At 44.6% G+C, this 12,002-nt stretch overlaps 2 protein-coding genes across 11 annotated transcripts in view; one reads left to right on the top strand and one right to left on the bottom strand.

Moving 5' to 3' along the window:
* Window positions 1-10,260, bottom strand: part of SLC26A8 (solute carrier family 26 member 8) — a 77,766-nt gene extending 67,506 nt beyond the window's left edge. For 3 of the 8 annotated variants that reach the window (XM_059178492.1, XM_059178488.1, XM_059178496.1), the window contains exon 1: window positions 10,090-10,260. In XM_059178492.1, the coding sequence (XP_059034475.1) occupies window positions 10,090-10,120 (31 nt within the window). In that variant the 5' untranslated portion in view covers window positions 10,121-10,260. The other 5 variants (XM_059178494.1, XM_059178493.1, XM_059178491.1 and 2 more) reach the window with 5 other exon arrangements.
* Window positions 10,261-10,358: 98 nt separating this feature from the next.
* MAPK14 (mitogen-activated protein kinase 14) overlaps window positions 10,359-12,002 on the top strand; it is a 77,904-nt gene continuing 76,260 nt past the window's right edge. The window contains exon 1 of one of the 3 annotated variants that reach the window (XM_059178498.1): window positions 10,359-10,835. In XM_059178498.1, coding sequence (XP_059034481.1) covers window positions 10,720-10,835 — 116 coding nt within the window. In that variant the 5' untranslated portion in view covers window positions 10,359-10,719. The remainder of the gene's footprint in view (window positions 10,836-12,002) is intronic. The other 2 variants (XM_059178497.1, XM_059178499.1) reach the window with 2 other exon arrangements.

The following is a 12,002-nucleotide window of genomic DNA, read 5'->3' as shown; positions in this document are numbered from 1 at the left end:
TGTCAGGACCTGATTCAATATTTGTCCATTGTCTGTTTCCCTTACTAAAATATAAGCCCAAGAGGTAGGACTTTGCTCACAGCTATATCCCCAGGTGCCAGAATATTGCCGGGAAGTACCAGCTAGTGGCACCATGGTGTAGCAGAAAAAACATTGCATGGGCTATCAAGAGATTCGGGTTCCAGCCCAGGCTGTTTTTCTAACTAGCTATATGATTAGGAGCAAGTGTCTCAGAAACTGAGGGTCAGTTTTCCTTTGGTTTCATGCATAAAATAACATGGTTGGAACACGTGGTCTCTAAGACCATTGAATTTTAAAGATTTTTTTTTTTTTATTTGAGAGAGAGAGCTAGAGAGAGAGAGAGAACACAAGCAGCAGGAGTGGCAGAGGGAGAGGGAAAAGGAGAAGCAGTCTCCCTGCTAAACATGGAACCCAGATATGGAGCTTGATTCCAGGACCCCGGGATCATGACCTGAGTCATAGGCAGATGCTTAACTGACTGAGCCACCCAGGTGCCCTGGGTCACATTAAGTCTTAAAAATCTGTATCATTCTGCTCTTTTAAGAAAATAAGTAGCAGTTACTGAGGATGGCTACAGGTCTATTTCTGGGAGAAAGTATAATTATTCTTGTCTATTTTTAAAAGATTTTATTTATTTATTTATTTATTTATTTATTTATTTTAGAGAGAGATCATGCAAGAGAGTGTGGGCAGGGGGAGGGACAGAGGAAGAAGGAGAAGGAATCTCAAGCTGCCTCCTCACTGATCATGAGCCTGATGCTGGGCTTGATCTCATGACCTGAACAGAAATTGAGAGTCAGATGCTTAACTGAATGAGCCACCCAGGTGTCCCTCATCATGTTTTTGAAAAATAAAAAAAGCATAAACCAAATTGCTTCCTCATAAATGTGGAAAAGCATATATATCTATGTATCTATCAATAGATATATAAGATACCTGGGTAAACACACAACATTACCCAAGTAATTCTTTTATAAGTGAGGCTGAAAACAAGTTCAATGTACTAGCAGCTTTGTTTTCCTTCAGAATGATCATGTATCATTAGCAGCAGCAGCAGCAAAATTTATAGAACACTTGCTATATACCAAGCATTGCACTTGATTTTTTTCATGAGTTATTTCACATAATTTCCATGACCATCCTAATACTGCTATTATGCTCATTTTATGGGTGATAAAACCAAGTCAATTACTTTATACATTTTGAGAAATTAACTAACTGAGCTGTAGACATAGATTGTATTTCTACCCTCAAAGCACTTGTGTGTTGTATAACACCTATGAACTAAAGATCACAAATTCAATAAAGTGGGCATGTGATTGGGGAATATAGAAGAGGACGGAAGAGGTATTTTACAATGTATCACTCAAGAGAATTAGTAATATGTGTTTTCCACAGAAAAAACAGAACTGTATATTAAAACAGGTAATATTTTTCCTTTTCTTCCCCCATCCATAGGACTATTCATCCAGTCATCCTTACTTTTCCTGTGTAATCTTAAAATAAGCTTCCATTGCTGGAAGAGAGCTGTTCCTGACAACTGAGAGAACCTAATTAACCTGCCAATTATACTGAGATTATAAAAACTGCCATCCTGGGTTGGATCCAGCGTTTCAAATCTAGCATTTTCTTTCTGAAAGTGGTACCAAGGCAGCGTTGGCATAAAGCAGGCAACATATAGACATTGAGGCACAGAGGGAACAGTGGGAGACTGATGAAGGCAGCAACAGCTCCTTGCATGGGGCAAGTGGGGCCCAGCCAGGCCAGGTCTGATCTTTCTCAAGATGAGTGGCAAGTGCAGATTTTTATCTGAAGTCTTCTAACTTTGAAATGTTGTCAATTACTTTATACTTTTTTTCTTTTTTTTTAAACACAGAGCATATCTAACAAAACCTCTCTGCAGGCCAGATTTAGCCTGTGGACCATCAGTGTGTGACCTCTATACCAAGAGCCTTGTTGTGGAAGCCACGAAATACCCTCATGCTATCCTATCACAAATTATACTTTATCCCCCAAGAATTTCTCTAACTCTCTTTCCAAGTGAAAGTATTTATATTTTCTGTTGCCATGCTCTTTGGAGGTATTGCATCCCACTAGTTCACTTACAGAAAGTAGGGTATCATTCTGTTGTCTTCAAATCTACATCATTTATATTTCGAGAGGCAGCTCCCATCTACCAGACTAAGTTTTGATAAGCCTATCTGCTTTTATTTTCAGAATTTTATAAATTTCTACCATATGGACTCTTGGCCTTCATTTGTTTCTGCTTCAGAATTCACGAGCTATTTCATCTGTGTTCAATTAATTTAGTGTTCCACTAACATTTGTTGAGTGCTAGGTGTTAGGGATTAAAAAGGACAAAGACTCTATAGTTCAGCAGACTAAAAATTCCAAAATATAGTGCTCTAAGAGTTGACAGGTGGGAAAGACAGGAGATATTTACATTTATTGCTGCTCTGCCATATGCCAGGTTCTTCTCACACATCATCTCAAGAGAGGTCCTCTTTTCCTCATGATGATGATACCCATTTTACTGATGAGGTTAGTGGTTTCTCAGAGTCATAAAAGGCTTAAATAGCTGAGCCAGAACCTGAACCCTGTCTTTCTGATTCTAAAATCATGCCACATCCTAATACCATGTGATCTCCTACAGAGTGGGATTAACAATTCCAACCTAGGGGGACGAGACAGGCCTTATTGGGGAGAGATGAACTCTGTTCTGTCTAAACTGGGGGCAGAGAAGAGAATAAGGTATTGAAGGAAGAGAACAAGATAAAATTACAAAGATAATATAAAGCAAGTAATCTAATAATCTGAGTAAAGGAGAGCCTGGGTGGCTCAGTGGGTTGAGTGTCTGACTCTCGATTTCAGCTTAGGTTATGACCTCAGAGTTGTGAGATGGAGCCCTGTCTTTGGTTCTGCGCTCAGCAGAAAGTCTGCTTGAGTTTCTCTCCTACGTCCTCTGCCCCTCCCCCTCTGCCCCTTCCCCTGCTCACAGACACAGTCTCTCCAAAATATATGAAACAAATCTTAAAAAAAAAAAAAAAAAAAAATATATATATATATATATATATATATATATATATATATCTGCATGAAGTCAGTGTCAAGCCCCAAAAAGTCAGTTGAGGCCTATTCCTGGAGGGTCTGGAATATCTGGGTTGAACTTGGACTTTTTAGTTGTTTAAAGTGTTTAAAACAGCATTTTGCACAGAATTAGGACAAACAATTCTTAAATTTCTATGGAACCACAAAAGACCCCACATAGCCACAGTAATCTTAAAAACGAAAAACAAAACTGGGGGTATCACAATTCCAAACTTCAAGTTATATTATAAAGCAACAGTAATTAAAACAATATGGTACTGGCATAAAAGTAGACACATAGATAAATGGAATAGAATAGAAAGCCCAGAAATAAACCCACAATTATATGGTCAATCAATCTTTGACAAATGAGGAATGAATACACGGTGTGGAAAAGACAGTCTTTTCAACAAATGGTATTGGGAAAACTGGACAGCAACATGCAAAAGAATGAAATTGGATCCCTTTCTTACACCATACATAAAAATAAACTCAAAATGCAATAAAGACCTAAGTGTGAAACTTAAAACCATAAAAATCCTTGAAGAGAGCACAGGCAGTAATTTCTTTGACATTGGCCATAGCAACATTTTTTCTAGATATGTCTCCTAAGGCAATGCAAATACAAGAAAAAATACATTATTTGGACTCCATCAAAATAAAAAATTTCTGGGGGCGCCTGGGTGGCTCATTGGGTTAAAGCCTCTGCCTTCGGCTCAGGTCATGATCCCGGGGTCCTGGAATCAAGCCCCACATCGGGCTCTTTGCTCAGCAGGGAGTTGCTTCCCTTCTCTCTCTGCCTGTCTCTCTGCCTACTTGTGATCTCTGTCTGTCAAATAAATAAATAAAATCTTTAAAATATAAAAATAAAAAAATAAAAAATTTCTGGACAGTGAAGGAAACAATCAACAAAACTAAAAGACAACTTACAGAATGGGAGAAGGTATTTGCCAATGACATATCTAATAAAGGGTTAGTGTCCAAAATCTATAAAGAACAGATACAACTCAATACCCAATTAAAACTAAGAACTAATAATAACTAATATTAATTATTAGTTACTTATTATTATTATTAGTTATTATTGATAACTAATCCAACTAAAAATAAGCAGAAAACTTTAACAGACATCTTTCCAAAGAAAACATCTAGATGACCAACAGACACATGAAAAGATGCTCCACATCACCCATCATCAGGGAAATGCAAACCAAACCTTATACCTGTCACCTTACACCTGTCAGAGTGGCTACAATTAAAAACACAAGAAACAAGTATTGGGAAGAATGTGGATAAAAAGGAACCTTCTTGCACTGTTGGTGGGCATGCAAATTGGTATAGCTGCTGTGGAAACAATATGGATGTTTCTCAGAAAATGAAAAATAGAACTACTCTACAATCTAGTAATTGCACTATCGGGTATTTATCCCCAAAATACAACACTAATCCAAAGGGATACATGTACCCCTATGTTTACTGCAGCATTATTTACAATAGCCAAACTATGGAAGCAGCTCAAGTGTCCACTGCTAGATGAATGGGTAAAGAAGATGTGGTATATATTATATAATGGAATATTATTCAGCCATAAAAAGAATGAAATCTTGCCATTTGCAACAATATAGATGGAGCTAGAGAGTATGATGCTAAGGGAAGTAAGTCAGAGAAAGACAAACACCATATGATCTCTCTCTTATGAGGAATTTTACAAAACAAATGAGCAAAGGAAGAGAGACAGACAGACAGACAGACAATCAAGGAAACTCTTAATTATAGAGAATAAGAGGATGGTTACTAGAGAAGGGGTGGGGGAAATGGGTGAAAGAGGGGATGGAGATCAAAGACTACACTTACCATGATGGAAAGAAAAAAGTGCTTGAGCAGGACTAGTCATAGGCACAAGGAGGTTTTTTGGGAGGATGAGTGATGGCAGTGGTATGGTCTAGAGGTATACTGTTCAATATGGTAGCCACTGGCTACCTGTGGCTATTTAAATGTAATTAAAATAAACCAAAATGAAAAAATCAGTCCCTCAGTTGCATTAGCTACACTGTAAGTGCTCAACAACCATATGCGGCAGATATACCCTACTGAACAGTGCAAGTATGAAACATTTGCATCATCACAGAAAGTTCTGTTGGACAGGAGAGACTGAGGCAAGAAGTCCAAGTGGAGATGATGAGTATTACTGTAGTTTAGGGCAAAAGGAATCAAGTCATAACTCGGGGGAGGGACCACAGTGAGGGATAGCTAGCAGAGGCTGCAGGAAAGCTTTCTTTCAGGGTTCGTCACACGACTGGTGAAAGGTAGTGAGGTAAAACGCATGATTTCCTTATTGGTTTTTGCTGTTGTTGTCTGGAGTGTGTCATCTCTGGAGTTTGTCCAGCTTCATTATGTCTTTGTGGATTTCCTAGAAACCCTAGTGCTTCATTTACATGTCCTAGCAGGACACTTGTGACAAAGTATGATGACAAGAAGCTCCTATTTACAAGAGGCAGATGTAGTTTGATGTGGAGCAGGTTGCACACTTCAGAAAAAAGTTACCAAACCACACTGATGGAATAATGTACCTGTCGGCTGAGGCACAGTGCAAGGTGGGGGAGGAATCTCTGTTACTGACTCCTGAAGGCATCAGTGTGATGGACCTCTGTCCAAAGTGTGATCAACAACATGCTGAGCTCTACCCATAATCCTGAAGGTTAAGTGTCCACTTAAGAAACAATTTCGGGGCGGGGGGGCCTGGCTGACACAGTCGGTTAAGTCTCCCAACTCTTGGTTTGCCATGTGCTGGGCATGGAGAGATTCTCTCTCTGCCCCTACCTACCCCTTGCTTGTGCACTCTCTCTTACAAAAGGAAAGGGAAAAGGAAAAGAAAAACAATTCCCTGATGCTTCCTGACATCAAACAAAATATTTAGGTGGGATGACCACAGGTCCAGAGTTTTTAAGATTTCATTTTCTGATTCTACAAATGTCATTCTGGGCATCATGCTTCCCTAGTAATTAACAAAAATTATTTTATTATTTTATTTTGTAATTAACAAATTATTTTAATCTATATAATCCACACTAAGGGCCCACACTAATAGCATCAGCATCATCTGGGGACATGTTAGAATTGCAAATTCTCAGGCCCTACCTAGCAAGACTTAATTAAATTATCAGAACTCTGAGGATGGGCCAGCAGCTGGTTTAAGAAAAGCTCCAGGTGATTCGGATACACAGTCAAGTTTGGGGGCCACTATAAAAGCAGTCAATTATCTTTCCTTGGTCAGTCTTTCTGTGCTAACTTTGGGAGCACTGTTAAAAACAGGGACTTTTGACCTAGTCCCTGCATCCCCCATACAACTCCTGTCTAACCAGCCATCCATTGATTCATTTACATGATGTGTTGAAAGTATTTTAAAAAGCCAAGCATAAAAAATTTAAATGCGACCCAATTTTCTGACTATTGGCCTGATAGATATGAAATCCTGAACCTTACTTTAGTTGCAAGTATCTTTTGCCCCATAGCGTCATCTTTCCTATATCCTCTATAATCATGCTAAGGTAAAATTCACTTCCGAAATTTCAAATAAGTATTTGTAGTTCCATCAAACACAACAGCCCTTTGCCCATTACTACCTCACTTTTATAGGGAATGTATTTGGAATACAGCAAAGGCACGAGCGAGGTGCATCGTTTTTAATATCCTTCAGTCACACTGTCCGGTGGCTGGGGATGAATCATCAGCCGACAGCCCTCAAGGAGCTGACCACCGGACACTTGAACAACTACCTTAAATGCGACTTGATGAGACTATTACCAGTGGGGTATGTTGGAGAGAAACTCATGGTCGGGGTGCGGATGTTGGAGAAGGCTTCAAACGGGGACACTGATTCATTAACAAGAGTTAAAGGAAAGGGGCCATAGCAGGTGGGAGTGGGGGCTCAGTCCGAAGGAATAAATGAACAGAGCAGTGAGGTCTGAAAGCAGAAGGCGCTCCTGGGCACAGACGGTGAGGTGGTAGGGAGAGTTTCCGGCTGCAGACAACTCAGACCGATGAGTCTGCAAGGATTCCGTTGCAAATCGCCCGCATTGCCTCTAGCCCTTGCCTTTCACAAGTAGAACTGATGCCTCCGAGAGATAAGCTCTCGAGGACCACCATCATTCCTTCATTTCGCCAATATTGACTGAACGCCCGTGACGGGGGCCGACCCGGCGAGTGACGGACGCAGCCCCCGCCCGGGGACTTAGAAGGGTAAAGAGGACCTGGTGCCCCGCACCCGGACTCCCGAGTCTGGCTCAAACCTGCGGCGCTCGGCCCCTTACAGCTCCGGGCCGCGGATCCACTTGGTTCCCGGAGCGTGGCGCGAGTGCTGGCGCTGGGGTCGGACGCTGCTCGGACCCGGCTGGCGGCGCTGTAGACGCGGACGCCGGCCGTTCCCGAGCCGTTGCGGCCGAGCTCGCGGGCGTTCTGGCGGGCGGGGTACCGGAGAATGGGCAGTTGCAGTAGGGAGCCGGGAGAAGAGGGTTGGGAGGGGGTACCTGGGCTGGGGAAGCCCCTTCACCTGTGCCATCCAGGCCTCCACTTGCTTTGGGGTTTGACTGCTCTTGGCTGGGGGGCATCTAGATACCAGGCCTTGTGCCCTGCACTTCACTTAGAGTCATTCACTTAAGTCACCCTACGACCACGTCAGGTCAGAAGACGAAGGAGGAAACTGGAGGCTAGAAGGTCATTCGGGTTTCCAACCTTAGCTCTCTGCCCACAACCCTGACTCCTCCCACTGAAGGACGCTCTTCTGCCCAGGTCTCTTGCTGCGCTCCCCTCTAGAGCCCCGCCCTTTAACCTTCTGAAGTTGATTCAGCCCCTGTCACTGTCTCTAACTCTGCCTTGTAGTCCTGCTTGGCCCAGAGCGGTTTTACACCTGCTCAATTACTGTATTAGTATCTAATGTGTTCACTTTACTTAGTCCTTACTTTTTGTAGATTGTCACCCCCATAAGGCAGGGATTTTTATCTGTAACTGCTGTATTATCAGTGCATAAACAATGCGCATATAGTAATAGGTTAATAAATTGTAAATCTCATGTAAGCAGCAACTGCCTCTGTTTTTGAATCGACTTTAATTAGAAGTGCCTGGTACCCAGTAGGTATTCAGTACGTAATTGTTGAATGAGTGACTGAATGTACTGCTTACTTCATCTTTGCCCTTTCAGTCACTCACCTCACTATCCCAATTTTTTGGATAATTTTATGAATTCCTTAGGATTCCTGCTGCTGAGTTTCTTCCCTTCTATCAATGCACTCATTACCTTGGTTCCCCACTCCTACCTGCTATATCACAGTCATATTTCTTACTCTTACTTCCTCCTTCAACCTTCATTACTTATGGGAAAGCTCTCTAACCTGCATTTTGGAACATTTTCAAGCCGGGTGTCTTCATAGGCAAGAGAGTCCAGGCTAAGCCACACTGAATCCCCCAAAGAAAAGCTTTCCATGAATCATCCATGATTCTGGTTTTTGTTTTTCCTCAAGGAGAACTGAGGATCCTGAACTACCTCCTAAACTGAGATCATGGTCATTATTCATGATTAGTCCAATAAATATTTATGGTGTACCAGTTATGTTCCAGGCACTGTGCAAGATGCTGGGACAAGATAGGCAAAATCGGAGCACTCCAAGGGATGCGTAACACCAAAGCTCTCTAAGTAAGTGCTGAGAAGTGTCCTGGCTCGGACCGAGTTCGTTCTTTCTTTCTTTCTCTCTCTCTCTCTCTCTCTCTCTCTCTTTTTTTTTTTAAGATTTTAAAAATACATTTGAGAGAGAGAGAAAGTGAGAGAGAGAGCATGAAGGAGGAGAAGGTCAGAGGGAGAAGCAGACTCCCCATGGAGCTGGGAGCCCGATGCCGGACTCGATCCTGGTACTCCAGGATCATGACCTGAGCTGAAGGCAGTCGTCCAACCAACTGAGTCACCCAGGCGCCCCTAACCCAGTTATTTCTAAGAGAGATTGTGACAAGCTTAAAAGTGGGGGGAGGTATGGGGTTATAATATCTTGCCCAATCACACTTATTTTGTTCAGCTTTATAAATAACCCTATAAGGTGGGAATGTAAGGCAGGAATTATTTTTGCAGGAATTATTTTTCCCAGAACTAGAACGTAGGTCTAAGAAACGTCAATCGACTTGCCTGATGTGACACTGCCAGAAGACCACTCTCTGCCTTGCTCCCCCCCCCTTTTTTTTTTTTTAAAGATTTTATTTATTTGACAGATAGAGATCACAAGTAGGCAGAGAGGCAGGCAGAGAGAAGGTGGGGGGAGCAGGCTCCCTGTCGAACAGGGAGCCCGATGTGGGGCTCCATCCCAGGATCCTGGGATCATGACCTGAGCCGAAGGCAGAGGCTTTAACCCACTGAGCCACCCGGCTGCTTCTTAATCTGAAAGGCATGAATCAAATGCTTAAAATCGTCTTCACTGGAAGCTTCAGAGCAGAAATCAGTTTCAAACCCTCTGAGTAATGTTTCAAAACCCCTTTCAAAGGGAGATACCGGAGACTTTCCTTAATCAGAACTACCTGGGGCATTTTGTAAAAATGCGCATTCTTGGAGCCTGTCACGGACCTATCCACTTAGACTCCCTGTGGGTCCTGAGACTTTGCATTTTTAAACATGTAAAGTGATTCTTCTGCACATAAAAGTTTAAGAACCGCTAGGAGAGTTTGGATGGAAAACCTCAGCCTTAATGCAGAACTAATATTTGCTTTTGGGATAGAGTTCGTCACAATTCCGAAGATTAAGCCGTATGTCTTTGAGCAGATGGGATACAACGGCTTTCTGGCCAGAATCTCCTTTTTTTAATGTAAATATTTCTTGGAAATTGGGTGTTCTGCTTAGCAGATGCTCAGCTGCTGGTTGACTACAGGCAGTTCAAAGATCTTTTGGCTCTTTTCCCGACACCCTATTAGTCACTGTCGCTTTCCACAACGGAGCCAGGCACTTACCCCGCCGACCACGGTGGGGCGCACGCGGCATACATTGCCAGGTTATCCCTTCCTTCCCGGGTCCGCCTTCGCGCCCTTAAGTCCCTGAGAGTTCTTGCCTCTGGTGTCCAGCTGTTGCTCTTTTCTCGCGAGAAGTGCTCCTCCCATCCTCTCCCGTCGTCAACCCCCTCCCGTGGGCAGGTTCCATATTGGGTAAAATCTCGGCTCGCGGAGAGTCCCGGGAGCTGCTCTCGCGAGAGTACGGCAAGAGGCTCCTGTTCGCTGGCTCTGGAACGGCGACCACTGGAACCTCAGCGGGCGCTGCAGCTGGAGCGGTAGTCCCGCGGCGCAGCCGGGAGTCGGCCTGGTCTGGGAGAGGGTGCAGGGAGAGCGTGGTGGGCGCAGCCTTGGGCTCCGGAGCGTGCCCTTGCCCTTAGCCGGGCTCGCTCCCGTCGCTGAGGCGCGTCCAGCAGCTGCGGCTGACAGGGGCCGCGCGCGCGGGAGTCGGCGGGGTCGCGTCTGCCGCACCTGCGCCGACTGCCAGCTCCAGGTCCCCGCCGGGCCGGGCGGGCGACGAGGGCCGGGGAGCGGGAGCGGGCGCAGGCGGGGCCCCTCAGGGCCACCTCCTAGCCCCGCGGCCGCCGCTGGAAGATGTCTCAGGAGAGGCCCACGTTCTACCGGCAGGAGCTGAACAAGACAATCTGGGAGGTGCCCGAGCGTTACCAGAATCTCTCCCCGGTGGGCTCTGGTGCCTATGGCTCCGTGTGGTGAGTGTCACCGGGTTTGGGTCTGCGGTGGGCTGAGTGGCCCTTAATACCCCAGAGCCAGGCCTGCCCCCATAGCTCAGCGATGCACCAAGCGGCAGGAATTTTCCTTGGGGGAGAGCACCGCTGCCTCTTGGACCCCTGTCCTGCACTCCTTGTACCCCTTGCACCCCTCACTCTGCACCCCCAGGTAGGCGGTCAGCTGTGTGCACGATGCAGGTCCACGGTGGGTTGTGGTGCTGGAGCTCGTCCCCGGCTCGCACCTTGCGCAAGCCCTTCTTGTGGGGATTGCTGCTTCGGGGGCAGGCACGGGGGCGGGGGTGCCTCTTCGGGGGTCTCCCTGCCAGCATCCAGCAGGAAGATCCTCTCCGGAGGTGCGTCTACTTTGGGCGCCAAAGCCCGCCCTCAAAGCAGACAAGCCCGGGGAGCTGCAGGGAGAAGCAGAAGGGCAAAGCTCGACTGGGAGACTGCGGTTGTCGGAACAAAACTGACGACGACGAAGGGCGATCTGTCCGGGTGTTTTTTTTTTTTTTTTTTTTTTTTTTTTTTTTTGCAAACCTCTTTCGAAATCTCCTTTTGAGAAGCATTCGTTTTGAATTCGCACTTGCATTATCAGCGACCCGTGGAACCTAAAATACCGACTTTATCTCGGCCAGCACAGTGCCAGCTTGAGTGGTGTGTTTCCGATTCGGTTGAAAGCGTATTTCCTTTTTGCAGAGTGGGGGTGGGTGGTAGTGCCTGCAAGAACACTGCAGCTTGAGAAGCTGGCGGCCTCACTGATTAGTCACATACCACTGCTCATTTAAGTATTGTTTGGCAAAACAATTTTCCCCTTTGGAGCAAGCGAGATTCAGATCCGTTGGACGCGCTCAAGAGCAAGAAGTTACTAACAATGCTGGGGTGTATTGTAAATATTTTTAAATTGCAGTACATCTTGTGAATATATATATATATTTTAAAGTCCGTGAGAGAGTTTGCAGGGAACTTATCTGCATTTGTAGCCTGAGGTACACGATGGTTTTTGTAAAGATCTATAGCAAAGGAAGGAGTAGTCTATAGCAAAGGAAGGAAGAGACACGTCTCATCTTTAAATCACACTGGGTGTTTTAAATTAAATTGATAACATAAAATTTCTGGATCTGAAATATTTCACTAATTTAGGTATTACAC

Source organism: Mustela lutreola, chromosome 6 (genome assembly GCF_030435805.1).
Source record: "Mustela lutreola isolate mMusLut2 chromosome 6, mMusLut2.pri, whole genome shotgun sequence".
Classification (NCBI taxonomy): domain Eukaryota; kingdom Metazoa; phylum Chordata; class Mammalia; order Carnivora; family Mustelidae; genus Mustela; species Mustela lutreola.
The sequence above is the reverse complement of the archived record's forward strand: the minus strand, read 5'-3'. Positions and strand labels throughout refer to the sequence as shown.